This window comes from Temnothorax americanus, unplaced genomic scaffold (genome assembly GCF_048541705.1).
Source record: "Temnothorax americanus isolate GAGA-0224 unplaced genomic scaffold, ASM4854170v1 Scaffold15, whole genome shotgun sequence".
Lineage (NCBI taxonomy): Eukaryota > Metazoa > Arthropoda > Insecta > Hymenoptera > Formicidae > Temnothorax > Temnothorax americanus.
The window spans coordinates 3,600,421-3,615,952 of NW_027509286.1; the positions used below are offsets into that span (position 1 = coordinate 3,600,421).

Consider the following 15,532-nt stretch of genomic DNA (forward strand, 5'->3'; position numbering starts at 1 on the left):
ATAAATGTCCGGTGAAAATATCTCGAACGTCCCGAAGATATCGTAACTTTCTAACACCGTATACGAGGGAGAGCTACGTCGAGTTAGCAACTCGGACGGCGAGGATAACGGCGTACGTCCAGCGTTATTTACGACATTACTCGCCATAAATATGGAGGGAAAAAAGAAAGAGAGAGAACTATATCCACACCGTGTTCGAACCATACGATTATGATGCACTGTTTTTCTTTTTGCCTTTCTCTGTGCCTATAAGACCGAGTTTCTTCGTCCGCGACTTAAGCGAATGCGAATACGCGAGGATGTGCATCCTCCGATCCCTCCCAATTGAAGAGGAGTGCGCGATTTTTGTAATACCGGAAAAGGGGTATAAGAATGCGCGTATCCGGTCCTGGTATTTGCAGGGAATCCGCCACACAGAAAGTCTGATGATACATCGCGGACTCGCCGCGTCAGTGCCATCCCCGCGATCGCGCTCCTTCCCTTTACCCGACCGCCCGCCAACCTTCCTCCCCTAAACGGAATCTCGGCGTTAAGAGATTAACTCGTCACGTCGGGCCATTTTAATATCCCGAATCGCCGAAATTAGTCAGAGAAACGGCATACGGGGCGATAAGTATCCGTTACTGTCGGTGTCCGGCACGTTTTTTTCCGCGCGAAACGTATCTCGATTAAAAATTATAGCATCTGTCGTGCGTACGCTCGATGGCCGTTCCATGAGGTATAGACGGAAATCGGAGACTAAATAAATCGATATTTCGAAGTCTCGCCCGCAAACTTGGAGCCGCTCCAAACGGTCTCGCGGCAAAACGAATGCAGCGTCGGCGGCGTCTCTCGACAGCTAATTCACGCGTATCGCGTATTCGTATAGTGCCGAACAATTTTGGGTTGCGATACTCCCCCGTATTTCGAAACGTCGCGCATACGCTACACGTCGATGGAACTTTGCGATTAAGAAAAATATATCGCCTCTCTTCGAGAGTTCGGTGGTGCTAACGTCCCCAAGTCACGGCGAGCGGGCGCACGCTCGCAGTATGGCGGACTAACGAGAGAGCGCTTATTAAGCGAGACCGAGATAAGATTTCCGCCGGTGCGGTGAGGCGCAACACGGAATGGAGGTGGCATTAATGGAATATAATTGGTTGAAAAGTAGGTAAACTGCTTGCAGCAAACGGTGTAAACACTCACCCCTGGTAAAGTCCGCTTCTCATGCAGAGCGTTCTGGGCGCTGATTGCGCTGTCACGGCTGTAGTAGGTGAGGAACGCACAGCCTGAAAACGAAAAGAAAAAAAACATAAACCTTATCTCTCGCGAAGAGATTAGCCCGCGGTTTCGCTATACGACATAGCATCCGCGAGAGCTCTTTACGTATACTCCTTTATCACAAAGGTATCGAGAGCGACACGCAGGCACGCGAGAATTCGGGGTGTAATCACTTAGAGAAATATTACGACGTGCTTGTGCGAGAGACGAGGTTTATCGGCGGCCGGTCGCGCAACGTAAAACGCAAAGCTTTTTGCACAGCTGGTGGTCGAGAGATCCGTCGAAATAAAAGTTTTATACTTGCCGCGGAGCGCGCCCGAGTCTAAGGTCGATTCGTGGATAACGTGATCTCTCCCGTTGTGCTCGCGGCGGCGCCGGCGCACCGCAATTACGTGACGCGAGTCAATGTGTTATCGTAATTAGACAGTGGCCGGTGGAAAGTTCTCGCTGCGTAATTGCCGACGCGGCATACATTCGCGAAACTTTTACGCCGCAATCTTTATGACGCGCGACGTGCAAAACACGAGGACCGAGCCGTATTCGCGCCCCGGAAATGTACGGATCTCACGCAGTCGCGAATCGACCGTATATACTCTTTGAAACTACGAGCGCGCGTTGTCGCGCAGAAATAAACATGTCGTTCCCACCCGATGACGATGACGTCCTCGCGTCGCCCGCCGGCTCGCGGTCACCGATCAAAAAACCGGCCCGCCGAGATTTCGGCCATTGATTTTGTCAACGACGGGAGAATAATTTCTACGGGGACGTCCCCCGGGAATTCATCACTCGCGCGACGCGTTTCGATTCCCGCGCGCGATACATCGCTACTCGTAAAACACGTCGCTTAATCGCGTCCCGCAGTACACGTTATGCGAGTTTCGCTACGCTATCATCTTCGTCAGATAGTAATATCGATGTAGCGACGGAAACAACCCACCCACACCACCCGCCGACGTCGCGCTCACGCAAGCCTCGCGCAACACACTCTAGAATCGTTATCTCGCGGTTGATATAAATAGCCCGGTATTAGTCGTACTTCAGAAGTTCATATGCTGCTTGCCGCTCTTATCCGCTACCGTAAAATTATATACATGCTTATAATTTACCCAAAGTGTACCGTCTCTTATCGTGTTAACAATGGGGTCAATTTAGGCGAAAAACTTTGTCGTGAAATAATATACTTGTTATACATAATTTTGACTCGATTCGCAGGAGACAAATGTACGAAGACAATTATTATCCATATCAATGAGGCGTTAATTAGAATTTGATGTTACGTAGATAGTAGTTTTCAATAAAGATATTGAAAAATCTAGGTTTGTGCGTGTAGAGTCAATTCTCGTAGACCATAGTCGGTTTAAGAAATAGCATCGATATCGCAGCGGGTTAAAACGATGGTAATTAACCCGAGAATATTGGACGGTGCCTGAACCAGACCATTATCGGCTATCGCACTGTCGAGCAAACCCCCTGGGACCGCCTTCCTATCGGTCTGAGAATTTATTCAAAGGGCCTCTCGGTCCTATCTGATCACCATTTGACTATCTCAACACAGGGAGATGGATGTAAGCAAGCACGCGCGGCGCAAGAGCCGCGGACAGACCCCGAAGAACCAAGATTGCGCAAATATTTATGACACGACTCTATCAGCGCGATTCTGTCACTTACGAAATTCATTAAATTCATTAAATACACTCACGTGCGGAGAATCCATTCGCACACTCATATAATCTCAATCTTAGAGTGCATCATGCCCAAATATATCACACGCGAACGTCTCACTTCTTAATAATTATCTCGTGATTTGAAAACATCGCTTGTTACATTATTATGTAATGATACGTTTCTATTATTGTATAAAAACAACTATAGAGTATTTAATACAATTCATAAACACACGTAGGTTTCACTTCTTAATAATTATCTCGTGATTTGAAAACACCGCTTGTTACATTATTATGTAATGATACGTTTCTATTATTGTAAAAACAACTAGAGCATTTAATACAATTCATAAACACACACACACACCCATACATAGTCTTTAGTCTGCTCAACTTTTGTGTTAATTATTTAATTTGTATATAAAGTTATACTTAAGCAAACTTATTGATTAGCATATGTAAAAACTGTCGATACGATTCGCTAAATCACTGCTTCTTATACACGCGAAAGAATTTCAATTCCAAGTCACACTGTTTTACAGCGTGATACTTGAGACATTTTAATCTTGCGCGAGGACTTCGATGACGCAGTTTCACGACGATGGCGGGGAGTGCACCGGTATGCACCCACATACACACACACTCTCTCTTTCTCTCTCTCTCTCTCTCTCTCTCTCTCTCTCTCTCTCTCTCTCTCTCTCTCTCTCTCTTCCGGCGGTCTTTCACTCCCTGAAGAGTCACGTCGTGTAAACGAGAGAACGAGGAAGTAAGAGAAGCGTGAGGCGCGCTGCGCGCACTCGTAATTTTTCATGCGGCACGTTGCACGCGTCCAGAGCGTGGTTATCTCCGACACCGCGGTACGTCTCATTCGCACGTACGACGTCCAACCTAACCCGGGGTAAGTCCGCGTATAAAAGCTTATCCTCTCGCTGGAGGAACGAGGGATGGAACGCGCGCGTCGTGATGGCCGAAAGTTCGCTGGTATAGCCTGCGGCTGGTCACGGACGCGCCGCGGGTACCTCGCTACGTCAGATACGGGGGAATACACACGCCCGTAATCCAAGCGCTCTCGCTATTTCGGAAATGCCCGAAAATATTTATAAACATCGCGGTCGCGCTTATCTTAATTGCATTAGGGACTTGCGCGCGCGTGGCTCCCCTATTCTGCGACCCGGATACCCAGCTGGAATAGAAAACTTCGTCGCGGCGGCAAATCGCAAGCCCCGCGGGCCTCCCGAGGATGAATTAGCTCCCAGCGACGCGACAAGAACAGGGACAATCGTTTCCTCGCGCTGCGCGTTGCCATGAATCTTTCCGCCGCCGCCGCCGCTTTTGTCTTTTTCAGCTGAATTCAATCTGCGAGGCGACGCAATACGGTCCACTCGGGGGAAAATAAGATACTTCACCGACGAATGGATGTACATTTGTACATCGTAACATTGTAACGCGGTAAATAGCAGCGCGGGCACAAGTTTGATGGGCAAGTTTGACTTTGGAGTGTACTGTTTACTCCGCTATCGGAGAGCCGCTTTTGAGGCATCTATTTTCGAACTGGGACAGCCCGGCTACTACCTCGGCGAAAATACAAAGAGTTAATTCAGTTTCGTATAGTTACCAGATAATGAAATGTTTAAATATATATTTGGATTGTGTCACTGGAATATTTAATGAATTTGTATATAGGAAAGTTGTCTTTCCCAATAAATTCTGGTCTCGCTATATAGAGTAATTAACGCGAGAGGTAACGATTATGCCGCGATTCCTATATATACCTCCTCCTCGATGTAGTCACGTCGCGTCTAGCGGCATAGGCAATTACGATAAGGCTTACGATTAGCTTGACAGCGAAGCGTCGAGTGGCGGCGCGGCCTCGGTGCAAATTGCAGATGAAGCAGTTATACATTCGGTAGTGTAGGAACAATTCACTGATTCTAGATAATGAAACAGCTTGTCATCGAGTATGCGCATAGTCATCTGCATGTGTAGCGACGAAGTTTCAGGTGTACACACACGACATATGCAAGGCGTGAAACAACGACGTGGATAAGCTACGGCGAATCGATGCGCGGAGAAGTTTCTCCCGTCGTAAGTTTCTAATGAAGATACGGAGCAAAAAGTGAATCAATAAGTTATCCATCGAACGTACAGTGTCGTTTCCGATATATGATTCGCGTATCTCGTAGGTGCTTGATTTTCAACGAGCAAATCTAATTAATTCAATTGAGATTAATTATCGATCTCAATTCAATCGAGGTTAATTATCACCAGCGGGTCCAGGCGACAATGACCATTGTAGCGACACGCCGCGTTTCTCTCACATTGTTGCATTGATGCACCGTGTAAAACTCAAATGACCATAGTAAGTATCGGTAAGCGCGATATGCAAATTAAATGATCGATTAATACAATATAAAAATATAGATAATATAAAGTGTAGAATATATAAAATAAAATAGAATAATAAAGAGTGTGAAAAGGTTCTTTAATATAAAATCGCACTTTAAAATAAGAACGATATATACTATAATACATGAATATATTATATCATGCGATATTATGTTACCTTCTTGCGTTTAATTTATGTCACATAAAATATTATAAAGTTAAATTTTCATGATAACGGTGCGAAATCTCTCCCGGTATTTATCATTGCACAATGTAGTTATTGTTAATGTTTGTAACAATGTTTGTACGTAAACGAATCAGGAATAATATAGTAGCGGAGCTATTGTTTAAACGCGAGGAAAAAAAGTGCCATGTATTATACGCGAAAAGGTCATCGTTGCACACTCTGCTGCGATTTGCTTCGAAGAGAAGCTTTCATTCGTCTTGAGAAATATACGACGGGGATACACATGCAAATCCAATGGAGCCGGATTATAGACTGTTTTACGCTGATTCGAGTGGCAGCAAATACGTTGTCGAACAGGCACGGAGAAAACGCAAGTTAGATAATCAAGTAGTTCTTTTCTCGTGGCTGTGGACCGTACGCGAAGAGGCTGCAGGGCAAAACCCCGAGAGGTATGAGACCGTGAAGGAGGACCGTCTATATAGGTTGTGAGTTTTTGCCTATAAACCTGCCGACGTGTATCGCGGAAAGGTGGGAGAGACATATAGATAAAGAGAGAGAAGGCAGGATGAGAGATACAAACGAGAGTTGATGGCATCGTCCGACGTCGACGAGGGCCAGGCGAGGTGGTTAAAGGGGGTTCAAGAGTAGAAGAGCGTTTTATTTGCGAGGCAATGCGACGGCTAATACACCAGTCACTGGACAGCGTCCAAGTCATAAAATGGATTTTATGACGCCGATCGATACAACGAGATCTCTCTCTCTCTTTCTCTCACTTTCCGACAGTCGCCGTTACCCTCTCGCGCCCCTCTCACGCTGTCGGATGTCCGCCGATGCCCCATATCGGTCCGTACCTTTCGAGGGAGGATGGCTTTGCGTATCCACGTCGTTCATTCGAGCAATCTCGAATACTGCGAAAAGAATCTAACCGATTTGTTTTCCCCCCCGCGTTTTTCGAAGATAATATAATCTCATTCTCGATATTGATCATCGCAGTTTTACACATTTATTATATTTCTTCGCTGTCATACGATGTAAAAATGTAATACGCTTTGTAAATAAAAATTAATAGTATTTATGAGAAATTTGGAGTAAGGAGAGGGATGGAAAAAATTTTCTGTTTTAAACTAAGTTGCGTGTATTGTTCAAAGTTGAAAATCCCAAAGTGAAAAGAAACGCGGGAAAGTTAAATCCGACGGTGTCTAGAGCGAACTCTTTTAACCCTCGAATCATGCCTCGGCACTGCTTGTCGAAAATTGGAAAGTAAAAGCTCCCAAGTGACACGGTGAACAGGAATGAAAAGTTTCCCGACCACGGGAGTCGAAGAAAGAGCGCGTCGCGCCAACCACAAATTGCTCTTAACCAGGTACTAGGCAGTCCGGGAATGAGGATTTTATGGTTCTCCTAATGAATTGAAACGAAACGAGCCTCCGGCAGACTCACCCACCGGCCGCACCCACACATCACCCGTTATAGTATACGGAAATCGTCGCCCCTGCATCGGGACCACGCGGAGGTGAAATTTGCATCTTGGGCGAAAATTGAAATGCACCGGTACAATGGACAGGGAAGAGTGTCCTGCGAAATGACTTTTATAATAAGGACGCAGATAATATAGCCGCGGCGGGGCGGAACGAGAAGCGTTTCTAACTGACGGTATACATACACATAGCCACCGCAACGTGTGTACGAGCGTATCGCGACTTTATACACGTATGGGAGGTACGCCAACACGTCTCGAAAGAGCTCTGCGCCAGTGTGCGTGTACTTACATATCCCGGCGTGGTAATGGTTGTCCATAACAACGAAATTTTCTCCGTTGGATTTTCGCGATATACCGTCGCACGCACACAAACGTGGAAACGAAAGGGTGGAGAGTGAGTGAATATTTGCGCGCGTATGCGCGCGCGCGCGCGCGCAAAGTATGCGAGTGTTTCAACGTCCGTGTATTTCAGCCGCCACGTCGACGGCACCCCCTCGGTATTGCGCAGAGGAAATTGAAATATGCAAATAACCGTGGCTAGGTAGCGCCGACTCTACGAAGGTTGATGTTTCGTCCGCGGAGTGTATCGGCATTTATCGTCAACATACCGGACATACCCCGCGTCGAAAACGGGGCTTTTTGAATATCGATAACAGCAGGTTGTCCTCCCCCGCTGCCATGTGTCCTACGCCTGCTGCATTCGCCCGGCCGACTGGCGCGGCGAAGGGTATTTGCTATTTTAAGAAGGTGATCGCTCTCTCGTCCGATTCGCGGGACGACCGCCGCCGCCGCCGTCGTTCGAGCCGAGGAACGTACGTCGCGAATGCATACATTACGAGACCACACGCTCAGACTTCCGCGTCGCTGATCGCGAATGAATATTCATCCGTTCCTATTTCGTCTTTGTCGGTCGTTCCCGGCGATTAGCAACCGCGCTATTATCAGACGTCGAGTTAATTCTATTCTCCTCGGCACTTCGCGAAAGTTAGCCTCGTAACGTCGCAACAGTTTGAAGTTTCCCTCGCGAAGACGGGGGAAAAGGAAGCGAGAAAGAAGACTCGTGCTACCGTAACCGCCAAGTCTCGGCCCATAAAGCCGCCGAGTGCGCATAAGTGAAGTGGTCGCACGAAACGGAACGACGGACCTGCTCCGTGGTATTCTGTGCCATCAACCTACCTACGCGACAATTGTTTGCGATGTTTGCGGAGAAAAGCGCCGTAAAAGCTGGCTGATTTCGCGGCGCCGGGCAGAGGACTCTTCGTTAAAGAGGTTTGATCGAAGTTTTCAGGCATGATTTCTAACGATCATAAACGGCGAATGAAAATATACGTACTTTTCTATTTGATACACTCCTTTTATTTTTTGAAAAAAAATTCATGCCTATAACTTCACCTAGCTTTACCACAGCTATTGGTATATACGGTCCCTCCATTGGGCCTATATGATACAGTGTCATACGACCTGTGAAATCGTTCTCGTCGCAAACCTCTGTTCCGGATCCGATCAAAGGAACTCGGTCAAAGATTGTCGGCCTTTGAGAAATGCTTTTGACCCACGGTGGATAGAAATAGACCGGTCAGTTCAGTCAATCAATATCCAAATCGACGATTCTACTGAATCATGTCAGAAAAATTATTAAGCGCGCTATAAGTGACATCATTTGTTGGATCGTTCTTTTGCCGTTTTGTAATAAAATACGAACGAAATGTCTCAAAAAATAATTAAAAAATACTGTAAAATTCTTACAATTATTATGGTAGTTATTTAAAAAAATATCACTTCTCTTCAAATGTTATAATTGCAATAACTCACCAAAATATGTGCAGTATATGAGTGTATATAACGTGTAAATATATGTGTCTACAATTTGAGCTGGAATCCGTAAGTTCGTTAAACCCAAATGATTATGCAGATCAGTCATCCTTGCGAAACAATTTAAAACCTCATATTTTGAACATTCGATCTAATTAACCCTATTGCAATTATTAATAAATCAGCGCTGACTCACGCCTTCTTCAGCATTTCTGTTCTGCTTTCTTTACCCCGCGTTTTTTTCATTATAAATAAGTCTCTGAGAGAGCAGAGCATTAACGTAAAATGCTCCCATTGAAGGCAATTTTTATTCAAAGCGCGACACTCGCAGGCAAAGCGCGACGCTTACTTTAAACCAGGATTTTGAAAGTCACGAATGGTAGAAATGTAAAAATAATCCATCTACAAAGTTATTAAGTTTCCGTAAAGGCTGCCGAAACGTTTTCGTCGCAAGTAAGACCTCTCCCTTCTCTCTCTTTCTCTCTCTCTCTCTCTCTCTCTCTCTCTCTCTCTCTCTCTCTCTCTCTCTCTCTTTCTTCTTCCCCCTCTCTCTCTCTCACTCTCACTCTTCTTCTATTTTCTCTTTCTCTTAATCTTCTTTCTGGTTCCTTATCTTCCTCTCTGTCTCGTTTCTTCTCTATTTTCCCTCCTCTTTATCTTTTCCTTTGCTCTGCCCATCCGCTTCTTCTTACAACGACCAAATTAAATACTACGCCCGGAAAATCTCCGAGAAAACTCGGATGTTCAGAAGCGTCTTGGATGCACTGCCACGTCCAATTTCAACTACTTTGCCCGCACAGTATATCGTCATGGAAGAAAAAGACGATAAAATGGAGACGAGAAGTAAGATGCATAAAGGGAAAGATAAAAGAAATAAGAAATGTTCGATATCGCAAATGGTTCCCGAATAAAGAAGCATGTTTCTAAAAGAAAAATTGATATCCAACCGGCCTATGCTATCTCTTCAATTAAGCTCTTTAAAAATGCGTTTTTTAATTTTAATGACACCAAGCCGCGTGACGCGGCGTTTTACTACATAGAATGGCGAGCACATAGCTCGAGCCATGTATTTCGCCTTTATATCTACAGCCCTTCGCTACCTACGCGTTACCTATGTATACAGACATAAATATGTACTTAGCCAGGATTATATAAATTATTTGCAGGAAGATGAAACGGGTCCGACCCGCATAGCTTCATTTCCCCAGACATATCTTGAGCTGCGCCTAGCGTGTGTCGATGGAAATGTGTCTTACAGGTAATTCGTTGGTCTTTCCAACACCGACGTCAGATATAAATATCAGATTAATTCTAGAGACGCAATCGAGATATAGATAGAATAATCTAATTTTCGGGATAGTGTTGAAAGAAATACATATATCTGTCTCTTCCTATAAATGCGCGTACATATAGTATATAGTATAGTGCAAAGTAACATGGGAGATCGCAAACAAACGGATATTGCGGATACAATAGAGTCCGCCCGTGATATATTCGTCATTGTAGAATTCCGGCTTAATATTTCATCGGCGGCCGCTAGAACGCGAGTGTAACTTATGCCAGTTTAATGATCGTGCGCGGCATTTAATTCGGGCATTTAATAATTCACGATGGTCAGAACGAGCCGGTACGTCGCGTATCGTAATATTCGCGCGGTGTATAATGTTCGAAAGCCCGAATGTGCTGGCTTCCAGTGGGACCATGACAATGCGTTGTATTACACCGGCTCTTGCTCAGGTCGCGCTTCTCTCCCCTCCCTCCCCTCCGCCCCCGACCCTCTTTCCTCTCAGCAAGGATTAATTCATTCTCGGCATGGCTCGTACAGTGGACTACGGGGTATAGGCTATCCTTCCCCCACGAGATATCTCGTTTCCAGAAGGATGCGTACGAATTTGGCACACGTTTCTCCGATTTGCATCTATATGAATAGGCGTGGATTACGGGATTGGAATAAATTTGGCCGGCTAAGTGAGCTCGGCAATTTATACGGACACACAAGCACAACGGACGCGCATGTCTTTATAAATGCGTGTATATATGTATGTAGAAGGTACCGGCCACCCCGCACGCAACCGAGGCGTGCTATAAAACTTTATTACGCTGCAATTTGTCTAACCGCGAAGAAACAGATAGAAAATAAATCACATTTCGTGACGTTAAAAGTGTCTAATGATTAAAATTGTGAGAATTCAATGTAATGCGCGATCTTAAGCATAAATTTAAAATTTATGAACGCAGATGGTATACGTATCCAGATTGCGGAATATCACACGCGTATATTATACGCCGTATATGTTAATAATATCGTTGTGCTTCAATGTTCCGTACTTTAATATGTACGTGTTACACATATTTACTTATATTACGCATATCATGCTAATGCAAGACGAACGACTGAATTATTTGTTCATCATTTTCAGTTATCCTGGTCATTTATGAGCGTCGTTGTCTCGGACCTCGGCGAGCCCGACGGCCTATACCGCCGTCATCGGCTGAACGAGAACTTATTACGATCCGTCATTTTGTCCGTTCGCCGCTCGTAACAAGCATCTTTTACGACACCACGTAAAATGTGAAGAACGATGGCGCGGCGCCATAGACGTTGATTGTCGGGGGACTTTCCTCCCTCGCGCTCTCTCACGCCGGGTCCCTTTCGTCGTCCACTTCCCGGCCGCTTCTCTCTTTTCGCAGTTTCTACCGCCCTGAGGAAAGGAATGGCGGTACATTCTCTAACGGAGAGAAACCGCCGTCGCCCTGAACGGGCATCCCAGCGCACGGTGGCAGAAAGACGTTGTTAGGGCTATCGCTCTCTGTCCGAATGAAGGACCGCTCATATTTACAAGCGACGGTAGCAAATGGTCGAAATAGCGAGAGGCAGCGGAGGGCAGCGTGCGGACGGATGAAACATCAAGGGAACGAACCCGTCAAATCGGCCTGTGGGACTCGGCAACGATTCGCTTCTCTCTCTATCCGTTCCCCAATCTGCGCGCCATTTTTATTCCCACCCGTCACTGCGAGGGAGAGGTTGCATCCTTGGAATTCACTCGGGTGTTCTCGTCGAACGTTTCTCGCTCGTCACGCGATTTGTAGCGGTGATGATTTTCGACGAGATAAGGTGAAGATAGGTTCGGCGCACTTGATGGAACAAATGGTCAAATGCTTCTAACAGGACCTGTCGACGCATATTTTTGCCCGATGTCAATACACGAATATATATGCGCGTTAAAATTGTGCAATTATAGATTTTCCATCGAATATAGAAAACCGAATTTTTTAAAATAGAATTGAATTAAATGTCATTTTTTGTTCACAATTATTTTCAACTCTCTAATTAGTTTTTAATTAATACTTAATTGAAATTAAAATTGATATAATCGCAGCTACAATAACGATCTTAAATCTGTCAATCTAGCTATTTATTTTTAATTAATTCTTTTTTAGATTAAACTGTGAAATAAATTAACAATAAAAAAAACTAGACAAAAAATTCTCGTCAGGATATATCGTCAAACGATAAAATCTTTAACAGATTGAAAGAAAAGTTTAAAGGGACGTTAAAAAAGTTCAGAGAAAAACGAACAGTTAAACTGTCTCGAAGAGACAAAAATTGGACCAAGTGTGCCTTAGGCGGATACTTTTGGAAAAGTGTGGCCTAAATAGAACCTCACCCGGCGAGATAAAGACGGTTTGAAGACCAAGTCTAAAGAAGGATGCCATTAAACTACAAGCAAGTCGCAAAACAGTTTCATACAGACCTCAAAATTAAAAACGGCAGATATAAAAGACTGTTCAATGTTAGTTACAAACTATACTTGTTCCCGTAATAAATATTATTCGAATATCTAATACGCTTTATACTGCAATTTCTTAAATCGGTATATATGTATAATATACATGTAAAAAATATTACATACGAATAAGTGTAAAAGCATCGCTCCCTCTCTCTCTCTCTCTCTCTCTCTCTCTCTCTCGTTATTTCTATTCGCTACATAATAGGAAAACGCCTCGTTCTCTTCCGTAAATTCGCTAGTAGTCAATCCGTACAGAATGTAACGGGCGGACGGTTTCACACTGCGGCTAAATAATATTGTACTTCCACTCTCGCACCGTGCGCCGCTTTCTCTTTCCTCTTTGGCCCATCCCGACCACCATTCTCGGTCCCTTTCTATCCGTGCCCCTGTTCGTATGGATATTTTTATGTATCCATCGATGTATGAACACATGCAATCGTTCGCGTTTATTGTTTTTGTCAGGCCGGCTCCGACGTCGGCCGAATTTGCATATTTTGTAGCGGGTCGACTGTCCGGTCTATTGTGTCCAACCGACTGCTGAATTGCTCCACATCGAGCATAAGCTCGAACTTTTGCATGACAATAAAAGCCACAATAGTATCGAGCATGTTCGACTCGTATCGCTATAACCAAAACTCGCTATAGAGGAAGAAAGTGAAGGTTGAGAATAGCAAGATTTAGAAATAGAAACCGCAAATTCAATTTTGAAATATATTTTAACAGATTAATACGCGAATCGTGTTTTGCGGAGTTATTTAATTATTCAGTAGATATTGATGTAGCTCTCGGTCAATGTAGTACATATTTATATAGTCAGAAGTTCCATTATTCTCCAAATAAACATGATTATGTAATATAAAAATTAGCATAATCTTGGCCTTGATCAAAAAATCGATAATAAAGCCGGAAAGACGTTCTATTTTACAATATTTGTGAGACATCGATATTTTTGCATCAATATTATTATGATATGGTGACATCATGGCCCATTTGTTCCGTGTCGCGCTCGTATACACAAATCAATCGCGAAATGATTACGAACGTTTCAATTAAAATAAGTCATTCTGCCACTTTTATCAGCTTTACGAGCGCTGTCCGGGCTCAACGTGAATTATCTGTCGCGCTTCGCTTTCACCGTTACGATGATGTATAGGCGGCCGCATAAAAAATGTGAACGAGAGCTCCGCGTCAGGGAGGCGATATCGTGAAAAACGAGACTTTCGGGATTGCCAGCGTGTACGGACGGACAAATAGTTCGATGGATCAAGTTTTAATGACCGGAACAGCCGAGCGCCGACGCCGCTATCGAGCCATTGACAAACCACTGCGGGGTTCTGCTGCTAAAACGAATCGCGCCGTTATTTGCGAACGCATAACATTAACCACCCGGCGTAGCCGAGAGCGCGATGCTGTTATCGCGATAACAATAAGTTTGCAGATACGATTGTATCCTTTGAAAACTGATATTGGCGGCGATATTGATTGCGGCCGTGCGGTTCGAGGAAACTTATGTGATTGACGGAGATTTGGCAACGCGTGCTACTAATAGCCGTTCCCGTTTAAAAGAACATAACTGCGACTACAAATTCACAATTGGTCCGCCTCGCAAAATAAAGGATCCATTCGCGATTTGACATATCTATCAAAGCGTTTCTTTGAAAGATATAATTTTTTTCTATTTTCTTCTATCACATATATAATACCGAGAGACTGTTCGCTAGCTTGGAAGAAAGTACCTTCACTGTCTGGAAACATCTGCTGCTCCAGTAGATCTTGTGCTAGAGTTTAGTACGCACACAGATGTGTCTTATATAATTTCGAACTTCAGGCAGCCGTTTAATGATAATTAAAGATAAACTCGATCTGTTTGAAAGCTCAAAAGAAGCAAGTTTAAGCAAGTCAGTTCTTTGGAGAAACACAGAATATCGCGTGTAAAGTGCCTTACATTCAATGGAAACGCTCTAATGGTCCAATGCTCTAAATACGAAGTCAACAACGATCAACTGGCTGATGCGCACATACGAGTCTGTCGACGAGAAACTAACACGCGAGCGATCGATGACGCGTGATAAAAATACACTCGCGAGTCTTCGGCGGCGCGACGCCGCGACGTGTCGTTCTAGGCGATAAATCTCGCGATTCTAGCGCAAGGACCAGATAGAGACACGTGTCCGTTAATGGCTGGCACAGTCACCGGGTGGCGATCATTGCCAAGCCAACCTACGGCCGCCTCTATCCCCCGCGGCTACGTGCGTGGCTTTCCCAAAGCTCGACTTCCATTCCGGCATCTGTCCGCGGGTACCTTTACCTTCACGTAGACGTGTGTATACATATATACCTATGTCCGCGCGACCGCATCCGTATAGCGTACGTATAGTACGTATAGCGTTGTGTGTTCCGGGCTTTTTCGTGTGTGGGTATAAAACCGCCTGGATTCTCTTTTTGCGGCGGCGCGAGATCTCAACAAGGTAAAGCGGACACGTTTTCTGGAATCGCTCGGGCTTCGGCTTACTCCGGTGGAATCAGATTCGACTTAAAGTGCAATTTCGATAATTCACGGCTGAAATACCGCCGCGGAATCCCAAGTCACGCGGCGGCAATGTCGTTGCTTCTTTGCGTATATCGGTAACGCGATTTTCTGATAAGATATACTCGGACTGTTTCCTAACGCTTCCACGAAGGGAAAGTAACAATCATATCGAGGCCAAAACGAAAAGATGACAAGCAAGTGTAAAAATAGGATGACTTTATCGAATACTCGGTAAGGCTAATCCATATTGTATCTCATCCAAGTAGGTCGCTTTTACAAAACGATTCTAGTAATCTCGAAAAGTGGTAGTCTTTCTTTTAGTGTATCTCTCTCTCTCTCTCTCTCTTTAATTCATTCTACATCAGACACACAAAGTATATGATCGTATAGCACAAGTACAGCTGCGTGAATCACGAATGCCAA

General features: G+C 44.7%; 1 protein-coding gene across 2 annotated transcripts in view; it reads right to left on the reverse strand.

Annotated features, from left to right (window-relative positions):
* LOC143895238 (CUGBP Elav-like family member 3) overlaps positions 1-15,532 on the reverse strand; it is a 119,321-nt gene that overhangs the window by 62,389 nt on the left and 41,400 nt on the right. For both annotated transcript variants that reach the window (XR_013256253.1, XM_077402232.1), the window contains exon 2: positions 1,186-1,268. Coding sequence is in view for 1 of the 2 variants with exons in the window: in XM_077402232.1 (XP_077258358.1) it covers positions 1,186-1,268 (83 nt within the window). In the remaining variant the exon portion in view is untranslated. The remainder of the gene's footprint in view (positions 1-1,185; positions 1,269-15,532) is intronic.